General features: G+C 37.9%; 1 protein-coding gene across 3 annotated transcripts in view; it reads left to right on the top strand.

The window, feature by feature from the left end:
- CNKSR2 (connector enhancer of kinase suppressor of Ras 2) overlaps positions 1-14,653 on the top strand; it is a 204,684-nt gene that overhangs the window by 97,363 nt on the left and 92,668 nt on the right. For 2 of the 3 annotated variants that reach the window (XM_084201130.1, XM_084201128.1), the window contains exon 9: positions 13,843-13,989. The exons of the other annotated variant lie outside the window; for it this stretch is intronic. In XM_084201130.1, the coding sequence (XP_084057256.1) occupies positions 13,843-13,989 (147 nt within the window). The remainder of the gene's footprint in view (positions 1-13,842; positions 13,990-14,653) is intronic. 3 annotated transcript variants of the gene reach the window in all.

Below are 14,653 nucleotides of genomic sequence, written 5' to 3'. Positions count from 1 at the left end.
TTTCTCTATCAGTTGAAGTTAATGTCTGTCTTTTGTACTTTACATTTCAGAGAGTAAGTACAAATATGAGGAAGAGAAGTTCCATACGATTGGTTTAAAAATCCAACTTGTTTTTACAAGAGTCACATTGTAATAACTATGAAAAGGCTGCTTTTTCAGAAAGCCCACTGGCTTTCAAATAAGCAGCATGACAAAGTAGGAGAATGGTTAAGTGATTTATACTGATTTTCATTATGCATGTCCTAATACTGGGTGTCAAAGAGTTTCAAGTTGTCTGTTGACATCCTCTGCTTGTAGTGATGTTTAATCTTTGTAGTCTTTCATTTGGCAGTGAAATCAAAGAATTTCAAGTGATTATTTTGATTCTTTGCTATTCGATATAAGACATGCATAACAGGAATATTCCACTTGTTGGTGGCAGGATGTTTGGACTATTGGAATCTTCTAAATTTAAAAAAAATGGATTAAGCCTAAAGTCAGTGAAAAGTTAATGTTCTGTAAATTGTTCTTTAAATAGTGGTTTCTTGAGGTTAAATAGCTATGTGGATCTTCTGTGTCAGTTTTGCTTTACAGGAGACAGCTCTGTTCTTCAGTACCTCTGGCTAAGGGTTATAACTCTCTCCATTATGAGAAAATCATGGACCTGTTAGATCAAGTCCAGAGGACATCACGAAGATGATCCCAGGGCTGGAACACCTCTCCTATGAGAACAGGCTGAAAGAGTTGGGGCTGCTCAGCCTAGAGAGGAAAAGGCTTTGGGAAGATTGCGTAGCGCCTTCCAGTTACCAAAGGGGCTGCAAGAGAGCTGGAGAGGCACTTTTTACAAGGGTCTTTATTGATAGGCCCAGGGGAATAGCTTTAAACTGAACAAGGACAAGTTTATATTAAGTGTTAGGAAGAAATTCTTTGCTGGAAGGCTTGTAAAGGACTGGAAAAAGTTACCCAGAGAAGCTGAAGATGCCCCATACCTGGAAATGTTCAAGGCCAGGTTGAACAGGGATTTATGGGGCTGTCTCTGCCCATGGCCCAGGGTTTGACATTAGGTGATCTTTAAGGTCCCTTCCAACCCAAAAAATTCTGTGAAGTTATGACTCTTCTATTAAGATTCAAAGGATTCAGACAATGTCTTCTAAACTGCCCTGCAAATTCCATCCTTAATCTTGTCTAAAAGCTTGCGTATCTAAAATATTTCCAATGTAAACAAACATGGAAAAACACCTTCCTCATTCAGATATTTCAGAATTTGCACTGCAAATTGATTCACTGCAGTCCTCATGTTTCTGCCCATATATAATTCAAGAGCCTATTTTGGCTCAGGATAGTCCTTTCTTTAAGCAACTAAAAGTGCAGGACATTATATTATTGCTTAAATGAATTAGTACTCTCCACAGTATTCTTTCTGGTTGCTGTTATCAGTGATAAAACAGTAGAAAAATACTCCAAGCAGAGAACAGGGATGTACAGACTCGGGATGGTAGAGGATTCTTGATTAACAGTCTGTTCTTGTGTAATAGTTTTTTTTTTTATTTTGGAGGCACATTTGGCACATTGAATATACCTTCAATAACATCATGATATGACTTAGGGATTGAATACACATTTGATATGACGTGATAGAGTTGTGAATGCCCGAAATTTGTGTTTGTTGGCTAAAACTCATCAGAAGTTATGTAAATATTGATGATGGGGAAAAAAAAAAGTGACTATGGTCAATTATCAATCTGTTGCATGTAGAAGAAGCTGGTAGGTTTAGTGTATTCCAACCTATATGTTGGAGTTGGTATCTTGGCATCTTGTAGTAGATAACACTTAGCTTTTGTACAGCAGGTTGCTTACTGTGGAAACTCCAGTGTGCCAAACCAAGTCCACATAATTGACTTACAGGAACTCTTTTTATATTTACAGTACAAAAACTTTAAGGAGATTTTGCTAAAATTCCTCTGAAACATGACAGATACATTTACAAGATCATACCTTGCTTTGTTGGAAGGGTATACATTTAAGGATATGATGTCTTTCTAGATATTCATCCTAAATTAAATCTTTGTTTAGTAAATTGAAAGAACAGATTTTTAAGTTTTACTGTACAATTAGTGAGGAAAGTTTGACTTTTACAGAATGTCTTAGGATTTTTTGGGAGATGGTAAATTCCAGCTCATAGAAAATTCTGAACTTGGGGTGCATGTGAATATCTGGAGTGTATGCACCCAAAATGGAGTTTGCAGTAGATGGCTTCTTATTCTGGGGGACAACAAAACAAAACACCTCTAATTAGAAAAATTATGTTGCAAATATTTGTTTGTTTTTTCTGCACTGTTTCAGATCCAGCTAGGCTTTTGTGAACACAGGTATCTCATTTATGGCCTTGTTAACTTGGCTTTTAATGAGGCAGTATCTCTAAAGAGGCCTAGTGGGGATGTGAGCTGGAACAGTGATGCCTTGAGAAGCTACCTGGAGCAGAGGCTAGACAGTGTTAAAGGAATAAAGCAGGTATTTATTAAAAGGCCTTTAAAGGATGCACCTTGGGCAGTACAAGAGCCTGTCTGTGACTCCACCCAAGATGGATGATGGGCCAGGAGTTTTCACACTTTTGTAAGTTTTGGTCCATTTGCATGTTGGGGTTAATTGTCCAATTACAGCTTCAGGTTATGAAGTCCCATCCTCACAGACTGCTCTCCTCAGTTCACTGTTGTTTGTACCTTTTGGGCTTGAAGCTGCAATGATGTCCTTGGTTCTCAGGCTAGAAAATGATTGCTTTGTCTGACTGAACTGTGAAGAGAACCTGTAACACTTTCTATGACGTTCAGAGTTATATTCTAATGCAGTACAGAATCTGGAAAATATGAAAGCTAAAACTTAAGGCATCAATAGTACAAGGGCAGGGACAGCCAGGTCAGTTCAAGCTTTTAACATAAGGTGTTTGACACCTTATACAGCTTCCATTCACAGCATCTTTATTTAAAACAGTACTTTTATTTCTTGTGAGGCTTGACTTGAACAAAAAAAAAATGCAGCAAGTTCATAAAAGTTGAGAGAAATAAGCTTTTTGTTCAGTTTCCTGTTGCTGTCATGCATGTGGTTTTAAGGAGGAGGAGATAGAGGAACAGCTCCCAAATCATGCTTTTAATCTTTTCTCAATCCTTGGACTTTCTCTGTTTATAGAAGTTTGGTAAATGTTAACAAAAATATTTAGTTTTAAAGGTAGGATTTACATTTATAACCTTTATAGGGCTATCCAGAAATGTTCATGGAAGTCTTTATGGAAGTAACCTAGTTCTGTAGGGCTCTGTCCTAAACTCTTTGTAGTTTGCCAGGATCAGGGGTCCATACTTTTTGGCAACTGTAGTCTGTCCTTCAATCACCCTCTCAAAATTTCAGTATAATTCCCTGTCCTGTTTTTGCAATCACTGTAAGTATTGTGTAGTACTGAGAAAGGAACTAAATTACCTTCAAAAGAAAAAATATTTTTGTCCATTTCCCTTTATCATGGAATTTGTCTTGAGACTATATGGTGTTATTTATGTTATCTCTTTTTACATAGATGTACAATTATCCACAAATATGTTATTTTATATTGCATATGTCAGGGAAGTGTGGTCTTGCAGATATGAAATGTGTGAGAGAGCATGATCTTTCATTTCCCCATGGGAACAAATGTTGGATGCACTTGTCCATGCAATCTGTTTCCAGTTGATCCCTGGGGATCACACACCACTTTGATGAGCACAGGCTCATTCTTATGTAAACAGGGTGTTGTGCCAGTGTGGGCATCCAGTTGCACTTCTGTCTCTGGCAGGACAGAACAGCCAACAAACAAGTCATGCCACATCTGTGTTAGACCAGAATAAGCTTTGGCCAGCCCATGCTGCTTCATGCTTCTGCCAAATTTGAAATAATTTTCCTTATTATGTTTTCACACTTAAGCACACCTGTGTCATGTTCAGTGGAATTTTATTTGCAGCAGAAAGCTGCTGATGCCATTCAGCAGCTGCCTTCCTTCTACATGATAACAGAACTAAACTATGTCAGTTTTCCTACTTTTATTTAAAGTCAACCCGATTGTCTTAGATGAAAGCATTAAACCTGGTTGACTGTGCCCAAGAATAGAAGGGGAATCCTGTCAGTGTCATTAGTAAATCACAAATAGTTATGGTAACTGTTCCTTACTGCCTTGGGCTTTGTGAGTGGCACATTTGATCCTGTAGCCTGGGCCCTGGCATCTCACATCCAGTGTGCTCTTGGTTCTGTGCTCCAGAGCACCTGGTCCTGACCCTCTGCTGCAGTGTGGTGCTCTAGAATGTGTGCTGGGCTTGGTAGCCTCGTCTGTGGGATTGGTGTGAAACTGATGGAGCTGTGAACAGTCAAGCACTAAAAGGTTGACGTTGCTGTTCGAGTCCTTTCAGGAAGTTCTTTGAAGAAGTTGGTGCAACAAGAGATGCTCATCATCTCATATGACTGGGACATGGCTTCAGTACCCATACACTGTATTTTTAGAGGTATTCCCTGCCAGCTGATTGTGGTCTTGCTCACCAAATTCTGTTTACTATATCCTACAGGTCACTCAAAACCCTATTTCTTCTATTCTGTCCTGGCTGTACCCCAGAATGAGCAACTATACTGCTATTGAGCCCTGGTACTTTACTTGTGTGATTATATGAATGTACAGGGACAACATTCAGCAGACAAAATTCATATTGATTTCTTAAATTGTTTTTCTTTGGGGGAAAAAATTTCTTTTGTAATTGAGGACATAGACTGCTCTGTGCAGCTACTGTTTTGGAATACACACCTGGGCTGACTTCTAGGCACCAAAGTATCTTTTAAAAGCAGGGTAATTGTAATAAGAAATCCTCTGCAGACACCAATCAACTGTCTTTTTCTGTGAGTGTCACTGGCGGCCCTTCATAGTGTCAATATGTGGCAATAGCCACATTTCTGAGTCCATATCCAAGTCTAGTATTTTTATACAAGCTATACTTAGAACTATACTCCTGAGGATGTGTTTGCTAAAAACTGCTACAGTATTCTGTGGAGTATTTTTGTGACCTAATTGATATATTCATCTTTCTGCACAGAACACACTGGAAGATGATGTATTTTAATGGTTTTATTTTAGATGGTTTTTTCTGTTTAGTTTTTTTTCCCTCACATGATAGCATTTCCATAGGGAAAAAACCTTCTAAGTGGTGCTGTAAATGGTATTAATATTTTCAACATAAATATTGAAAGACAATATGCTGCCAAAATATTTTGCATATATTCCTGATAAAAATTATTTTCATAATCTCAGTAGTTGCTGCTGGCTATAAATCTTGGTACAATTTGTATTTGCAGGCAGTTTAAATTAAAATTTTAACAGTATGTTCTCTATAGTGAGAATGCTGGAAATTCTGCAGTTAAAATGGTTATTTCAGAATATATACTTATGGTATTTTTTTTTTGCCAGGTAGCAGATATTAAGTAGAATTAGAGTTCTCTATTGTTAACATTTTTGATGCCTGTAGAACAGAATACAGATTATATACCTCTTTTTGTCTCATAAGAAGAGGTTAAAAAGGCTTCCTGTTAGTGTATGTTCAGGTGTGTCTATTTGGAAAGGAAGACAGGTATTATTCTGCTGTTAATAATTTCCTTTTAACTGAGGTTGCTGAAAATTGAAGTACACTGTAGAAAAGATGATGAAAGCTTAAGGAGAGATGTCTTCAATGTTGTGCATATTAACACAACTGACGTTACAGTTGGGCACAGCCTGGACCATATATGAGTTAGGATGGAAAAATTTTCAATACTTCCTTGCTTTGTGCAGGTAGCAGCTGTGTACGTGACACAGCTGATCTTCAGGTGCCAGCCTGATGTTCTGTTGCATAATCTGTTGTCTTATTCTGATGAAATTAGGAGCTAACTGTGAGAAAGTGTAAGACAGTGATAGTTGTTGTAAAAATAGATCAAAGCAGTAAGAAAAGCAAATCCATGCTCCCATGGGAGGAAAAAATAAAGCAAGGAAAATTCTATGATTTGAGTAGATGTACTGTGAGCACGTAAATTTTTATTTTAAAAAAACTCAGTACTGGATTCAAACAACTCAGTGGCTTGAACAGAGTACATAGTCTATGGTTGATTATTTTAATGGAAGTAAAAAAAAAATAAAAATGAAAAGCTCTGTCATGATTAAATAATTCCTGCGTTTTTAAGACAAATTCTTTGACTCCATATCTCCGTCCTCCCTTTAGCTAAGTGATGCTGCATAAGTTTGCAGCTCACTTACAGGCTTATTTTCGATTTGGATTTTTTTTTTCAGATTACTTGGTCATTAATGACCTTAAGTTTGGGGGTTTTTTTACAATTTCTATGTAATGTCTTAATTTATTTTCACTATATGAATTCAGTCTCAAGAAACATCTGCTTCAAGGGTAACAGCACTTTAGCTGGGGATCTCAAGTAGTTTATTTATACACTGAAAATCTGGGGGAGGTCAAAGACTGTTGGAATTACTGACTCACTGGAAGCATACTAAAATATTAAGTTTTGATAATGTAAATCTAATCTGAAAGAAATATGCATATGTGTATGCATGTATGTTTACATTTGTTTATTGTTGTAATTCCAGGACAAGCATTTGGGGATGAGGCTGTGCAATGCACACACAAGTCAAATTCCCATGGTGAGATGAAGCACTGGGCCACAAAAATGAGTTCCTGTAAGGCAAATGTGGCTGGGGGTTAATACTGCAAGGTCACTTCTGAAGAGCACATTCCTTACGCCACATGAAATGTGGAGAACTTGGCTCTTCCTCTCCCCTGAGCAAGGGGGAAGCCATCCACATCCATACTGCAGCTTAATCTGAGAGAAAGCAGGGTGTAACCCAGTCTGCCTAAATCCTGCCTGACCTCCAGCTTCTGCCACCAGCTCTTTGTGCCTGTTGAGATATTTGTCAGTACTTGAGTTTTCTTAGCACACTCCCAAGGCTTCCCAAGGATGCTGAAATGCCTCTTCTTAGGCTGGGGAGATATTGTCCTTTGGCAGAAGCCCTGCTGAAATGAATAGGCACCTGGCTCTCCATATATTCCCTGGAAACTCTTGGAAATGAGGCCAAGCAAAGACTCTGGTGGCAGCACCTTTGTTCATAAGAGTTTAATTTCTGTGTCCTTGCTGAAGAAAGGGGTAGGGCTTGCTAATCACAACAGGGCTCCCAGACCCTGTTCTCTGCAGTGTGTGTTAGTTTGTATTGCATTTATATTACACAAAAAAGTGGTGTGTGGGAATTGGGACCAGAATCCTCATTTCCCATATCCCAGTGCAAGGAGCTAATGGTTTCTTGCCTGTTGTATGATTGGGGTTTTTGTTTCCATAGTCCCATCAGCACAGTGCTTTGCCCCCATGGAAATAATGCACATCTTGGTTCTTGAGACGCCTTTGTAGTATTTGAAAGACTGAGTTTAGTCCTTCTGAGGACAAATAGTGCTGAGGTCCATGTTCTGAAACTAGATGGAGGGTTGAGTAAAAACCTTCTAAATTACCAGTAGCTGTCTTTTCTGGTTATCTGTGCTCCTGGTTGAAGAGACAGACGCCTTATAATTGCCACACTGCAGACAGCCTGTCACTGCAGGTACCCAAGAGAAGGAAAATGCTTCGAATTTCAGAGGTGCACCAAATCTGAGCTGGAACCAACCCCATTTTTTAGAGCTGTTCCCTAAAATGAGGAAATGAGACCCTTCTTCCTCAGAAATTGTACCTAGTAACTGACCTTTGTCTGTAAAATATATAATCAAACCCATAAAGTTGGAGTCTTTGCTCTTCCAACAAATATGCTCATTTATTTGTTCTAGGATGTTGTACTAGCAATGACTCAAAAGCAAAACAATGGGGTAGCTCTGAGCTGAAGGTTGATTGTATCAGTACAAAATGAAAGGTAAGCAATGCTATTAAACAGTGTCCAAGCTTCAGTACAAAACTGATTCTCTGTTTCTGGATAAATCAAATTTTAGTTCCCCCATGGATAATACAGATGGTTGCTTCCTATACTGAGGTGCTCTGTAGTCATATAATATTTTCAAGTTTGTTGAATTATTGGTAGTATTTTGCTGTACTTGTGGAAGTTAAGCTCTGGGTCAGATACATGATCTGACAAGGAAATGTGTTTAGGGCAGCTTAATGAGAGGTAGTGATTTCTGCACTCAACTCTCAATTTGGGTCCTAACTTATTTTATTCTTGGGAAAGTCTCTTAATTGTGATCTTTAGTGTACATAGCCAAAAATGAATTTAAAAATCACTTATTTCATGGTTTGATGGTAGTAAGCAAAAGTTTTAGTGAAATATCAGGAATTATTCAAGTAAGAGATGTGATTTTTTTTCAATGTACTTTACATACAAACTGTATTGTGACTTTGGGCAATGATATAGTGCAGTATGATCAGTGAAATTTTAAGGATGCACAGAACTGACTTCTAACATTGAATTAGAATTGCATTGATTTAAATAATGTAGCCAAGATACCCTTTAATTAGAATTGCAGCCTATGCAATCACAATATTATTAACCTCTCCTCTTTAGGAGAAAACCATTATGCAAGTGGGATGCTATTATCATGCTAGCTTAAGAACCTGGATAAATCCCTGAAAAGACATCTACTTCTCTTCTGGCAATGCTTCCCCTACTGCATACAGATACAGCTGTCATCTCTGTGGTGGTCCGTGCTGTAAACATCCTTTTGTGGTTTCCTCACCACAAAAGGAGACAGAAGACCTATGGCTTTCCATTAATTTTTCACCTTTTCAGGCATCTGCAGCGAAGGGAAGAAGATACTTGCTACTAATATTTGTTTCATGGGGCTAGCAGCTGACTGAGCTTGTTCCTGGCCAGTGTTCATGGAAATCAGTCTGCTAATGTAAAAGCATGACGCTGTTGAATTTCTTGTCAGATTCTGAGTTGCTTAACAACGTACTATGTTTGATATTTAATATTTGAAGTGCAGTGTTGGGGATTTTTTTCTTATGCACTATTTTTTTTTTCATTAAATGCAAGATAGCATTTGATATGGAAGTCTTAAAAAAACCTATTTCTTGAGGTGAATGCATTTTTGCTCTTAGAAATTGTTCAGGTTTTTTTAGCTGAAAAATTGAAGCCTGAAATGTTGATAAGTCAAAGTACTCTAGGTGCATGCAATAGGCAACATTGAAAGAAAAAGAATTTTGGTTATCTTCCCAGTCCACCAACTTTTTAAAATTAGACACTAGAGTGGATTTGGCATATTCCCATAGTTAGAATATAGGAAATGGCATAGCAGATTCTATTTAGCAGCAAGATACTATTTTTCCTTCAAAAGTGTAATGATATTACTACTTTTACCTTTTCAAAATCGGCAAGTCAGGAAATAATTAAAGTAATGGAAAAAAATAACAGTTTTGTTTTCATGGACGCAGAAAGCTTTCAGTAACTTTCATGGGACTCTGGTCACCCTTAGAATAGAATTATGCCTGCAAAAATATGAACTCTGTTCTGTTTACCATTTGGCTGTTATTCCACCCTCTCAATGATGTAGTTTCTCTGTGTACTGGGTTTGCACACTGCTTTTAAATGATGTAGCTGTTCTCTGGGGTTACAAGTCCTAGATTTTTCAGACTGTAGGTTGTTTCATAGCATCCTAAAAATAGTTAGTGTAGGGCCATCCAATTGTATTTCAGCTGCTTGCATGTTAATACTTTACAGATCTCCTTTCTGGTTCATAACATACAGCAGAACTCATGAATGAGCACAGGAATATGGGAATACTGTCATGAGTGCAGCTGAGTGAAAAAAAGGTTCAATGGATGGTTGTGCTTACTTCCAGAAAAAGCAAGATTATTGCCAGTCTTCTAAGCTTGTCATAAGGGTAATAGATTAATGTGGGGAAAAAAAACCTATTTAAGAGCAACTTTTAATTATTTAAAAGTGAAGTTCTTGACAATTTAGAATAGGAATTCAAAATAAAAGTTTAATTTCAGGCTGTTGTAATAGTGTCATCCAGATGCGCTTGCTGAAAGCCAAAGAAGCATAGAGAGATCATTTAAAATGTATCTTGGCTTGCTCAGAAGCATGTTTTTTTCCAGGTGGTGGATGGGGACCTCTAACAGCACCCTTTGCTAAAGCTTCCTGTGATTTGGGTTAGTGGGTGCTTGGCAAGGAGATGAGGAGGATGTGTCAGGGCTGTGCAGGGCTCCCTCCCGTGTGCCCAGTCTTGCCCTGCTGAAGCAACCTGGGTGTCCTGAGTGACTCTGAAGCACTCTGGTGAGGCTTCCCAGCCTGGCCACAGTCCCTGGGCATCAAGTGGTGAAATGAATGAGAAATGTGGCCTGATGCTGGTGCTGTAGGCACCCTGTGTGCAGGCTGTGTCTCTGTGCAGGGTTCCCTCTGCTTTGGGAGCACGGTGCCCCTGCCCGTGCCACCCCAGCAGCACTGTGGATCTGGCTTTGGGCCGCTGGTCCTTAGGTGTGGCTCACCCCTTCTGTCCCCCCTTCCCTGGCAGACTCCTCCAGCAGAGCTGCTGTTATGTTGGCAAAGCCATCTCACCAAGACCCCCAGGGCACCAGTGGCTCACCTGGTCCCTCCCTGCGCGTGGCCGTGAGCTGCACAGGGATTCAGGCATGGGCAGCAAAAGCCAGCCCGGGGCTTAGGCTGCTATCAGACACCTCTCCTGACTGCTGCTTCTAGGTGGCACTAGTTTAACAATGTGTATGTATTTTAAAGCAAGCAACAGTAACTTCCTTGGCCCATAAAAATGGCCACCTGGTCAGCATAGTGCACTGCGCTCAAAATTAATTGCTCAGGTTATTTTGCTATAAGTAAAGTTGTCTGCTAATACAATCCTTTAATGTATATATTGAATTTTCAAACTAGCGTTGAAACTTACTTGTTACTTTCCTTTTTTGCAGTCCATGGGCAAGGGTATGATAGCAAAGGATGTGATATGAACTTAGAAAATTCTGCCCAAAAAATTTGATGATTAGAAGTTGCACATTTTTAACCGTGGTAGTGAGAAAGGAGATGTTAGAGAGAATAAAACCAAATTGTAGTTAAAGAGTAGATTACATGTCACTGAAGTGGATTCCTGAAAAAGAGTTTTCAGTTCCAGATTTAGTCCCTGCTTTTTCTGCTTTGCAGCCTGACCTCCTCAAAAACAAATTGTTTTGTGTGTATCAGAATGAATTTTGAGAGGATCTGAACTATGCTGCAACTGAAAACCAGGCCTCCTATGTGGACATTGATTTCCTTCAATTGATTGTTGACTACCTTTTATGTGACTTGTTCCTCTTAGGCCAATTTGGTTCTTTTTGTTCAGATTATGAGAAGCTATCAAAGCCTGTCTGAACAGCCAGAAAACTTTTGTCAGGGAACTGGATAAAAGCAGAGGATGAACTTCATTTGAAATTTATAGTAAACTCAGAATTTCACTGTGAAAAATTAAGTTAAATTGTTTTTATTCATGAGCTTCTAAATTAAATACATCAGATTTAGTGCTTTGAAGCTATTTTTTTCTTTAATCCCCCAAACTCTTATGAAGAGACTAGATAATCTCCCATTTATTGCAATGTAATGCATATTTCAAATACAGGAGGCAGTTTATCTCTGCAAAGTATGAAAGTGCATTTAAAATATTTTTAAAATGCTAGCATAGCCGAAAAGCCCCAATTTTATTTATATTCCTCTGGCTATTTCAGTGAGAAACAGATGGCTTTAAAGTACAGTTTTCACATGCAGTGTCCTACCAACTTAATTGGGAAGAATTTTACATCCTGACTCCATAACTGAGGTCAGGTCATGTTCTCCTCAAGGCTCCTTTGTGCTGCTTTGTTCAGCAGAAGGATTCTGCTCCACGAATCCCTCCTCAGTTGTTGCATTAGGGAATTACAGTGTGCAGTACCTTAGGTACAGAGATAGCTTACATGAACTGCAGGCCAATGATTCCTTCTTTTGGATAGCAAATGAAACCTCACATATGCCCACAGTGACATTATGTAACTGTGGGGAATATATTGCTTCTAAGCAGTGGTGGGAGTCTCTAAAATAAGAAAACAGTATTGTAAATGGCAAGGTATTTTTTTATAAGATTGCAATGTCCTTACAGACAAAGCTTGGGCTTGAAGATGTTTTGTTTAAATGTTGTTGAAACACAATAAAAACTTCAGTGGGATGTGAGAATTGAGATGGAATTTGTTCATTTAATGTTTCATTTTGTTCGAAGTATAATAGCCATATGCCTAGTACATGGGAGTAAAAATAAGGATTTCAGCATGCTTAGAAGTTTTCTGTGAAAGCTGAAAAATATTCTATAAAGATGCATGTTATCAATACCCTTTTTCTTTGGATACAATAATCTTACTGTAGAAGTGCATCCTGGATATATTGGGCTTTGCTGTGGTGGAAACAGGTCAGGTAGGTTCACAGGAGCTGAAGAAAGGGTGATGGGATTTGAGCCACGTCTGTGATTCAGGGTTGTTGGTAAAAGCAGTGTTGGCTCAAGTGGCTTGTTTGGGAGAAGCAGTTCCTAAAAGAAGTGATGCTAACCAAAGTGAGGTATTACTTGGTGTAATAGGGAATAAGGTACAAAATAAGTAACAACAACCTACATGTGATTATCTTGCTTAAGCATAGGTAACATATGTTTGTGTCATTTTGCACTGTACCAGTGATAAAGAACATCTGTGCTCTTTGTTCACACTGCTAATTCAATTTTTCAAATGTATTATTCAAATGTAAAATAACCTTATCACTTCAAAGTTCTAGATCTTTGTTTTTTCTCTTATCAGCTAGATGATTTTCTTCTTGACAGTGTTCTTGTACAAATTGTGAAAGAAGGAAAACAGCCATAACTGTGATAATTTACAAATTAGGGAAATTTATTTGTTTGTTTAGCAGGGCAGGGGTGGGGGACAGAGCAAAAAGAGGTAGAAAATTTACAGAAATAATCACTTTCTGAGTCTACAGGCCAAGATTTTGAAGGGATGTATGATTCTGTGTATTGCCAGTCTAGGTGCCAAACTTGAAAAAGCATACTTTTACTATCCTAAAGCATTTTGCAGTAGGTACCTGGTAATCAGGCCATATTCAGACTTAAAACCATTGTCATAAATTAAAATGTTAGTATTTAAAGTCCTTTTTCCAAAAATGCAAAATAAATTACTCAGACTCCTTGCATTTATAAATAGAAATTTGTTGCTTTCCATTTTAATCAAGGTTTTAATTTTAAAATATTTCAAAATTCTGTAATTAAATTAGAAAATATTTATTTTGGACTAATACATAGTGACTGGACTACATTTCTGTCATTGATATACTGTATTTGTTTCTGAAATCATCATGAAAGAAGCACTATTTTAGAAAAGGCCTTGTGATTCTGACTTCAAGAGTAGGTTTTCCTGAACTGGTTTGTGCCTGCATAAGCTGCTAGGAGTAGTAGTGTATGACTGCATGGGGTTAGTGAACTTTGAGTAGTAACCACAAAGTACAAAATGCTTCGTTTTGAAATGAACTGTCCATGCAAAAGCCAGGGCTTTTTAACTTTCCGGTTTCTAAAGTCTATGAACCAGAGCTAAGTTTGAAAACAACTTGAGATTTAATTGTGCATTTGCAGTGAAATAACAGTTATTAATTCTAAAACCTGAAATGATGCATATACATCTTAATGCATTATAGAATTATTTTATGTGATTTTTATGCAATAATTAAGTTTGGACATTTCTAGAGTTAATCTCCTTTATGATATATATACACTCCTTTATGTAATTTACTAATCTTATTTAAAAAGGGAACATTACATATTGAATAATGTACCTCAATTTTATTGTAATGATTTTACTGGTTACCAGGTGGGGTGGCAGTTGAAAAATTTGGTGAATGCACTACGAGAGGATCCGAGTGGTGTTATCTTAACTTTGAAAAAGCGACCTCAGAGCATGCTTACCTCAGCACCAGCTTTACTGAAAAATATGAGATGGAAGCCCCTTGCTCTGCAGGTAATGAAGCTTAATCATAAGTCATACACCATCATTTTAACTACAGATTATCTCAATGATGCTTTATTGTGCTTCATCCTCAGCAGCATATAGATTTACTCTTGTATACTTTGAAAAATTGTTTCTGAAATTATTTCTCTGCAATTTGTTCTCATAAGCTTAATTGAAATTAAACCTGTTAGAACTTTACAAAGTTAAAAAGTAACCATCCCAGTGTTTTACAATGCAGAAAAGTAGCCTCAGATATTTTTTTCTAGCTATTGAGAGACAAACACTACTTCACAAGTGATAAATTTTAGTTTGATTTCTTGTGAAGACCTCAGTACAGTATAACCTCAAAAAAGAGGTTATTAATGTTTGAGTTCTCACTGATGGAAATTATAGGAAAATTTATGAGGTGATTGTATTCAATAAACCACTTGACAGTCAAAATTTCCTCGTGTAAAGAAAGCTGTACTTGTGTCAAAGTTGTCTTTGAGGCCAAAGGCTTGCACATAAGGAGGCGTAGCACAGGATGTCTGGCTGGGCACGGAATTTTAGTAAACCTGCAATGTGCTGGAAGCCATGGAATGGTTTCATTAAAGCTTTCATGTTTAACTCTAGGATAAAATGTCACTGTGATGGATTACTCTAGGAAATAAAAGTTCTGTTCAGTCTGATTAAG

This window comes from Fringilla coelebs (genome assembly GCF_963513975.1).
Source record: "Fringilla coelebs genome assembly, chromosome: 2".
Classification (NCBI taxonomy): domain Eukaryota; kingdom Metazoa; phylum Chordata; class Aves; order Passeriformes; family Fringillidae; genus Fringilla; species Fringilla coelebs.
Note: the sequence above shows the minus strand (reverse complement) of the source record. Positions and strands in the feature narration are given on the sequence as shown.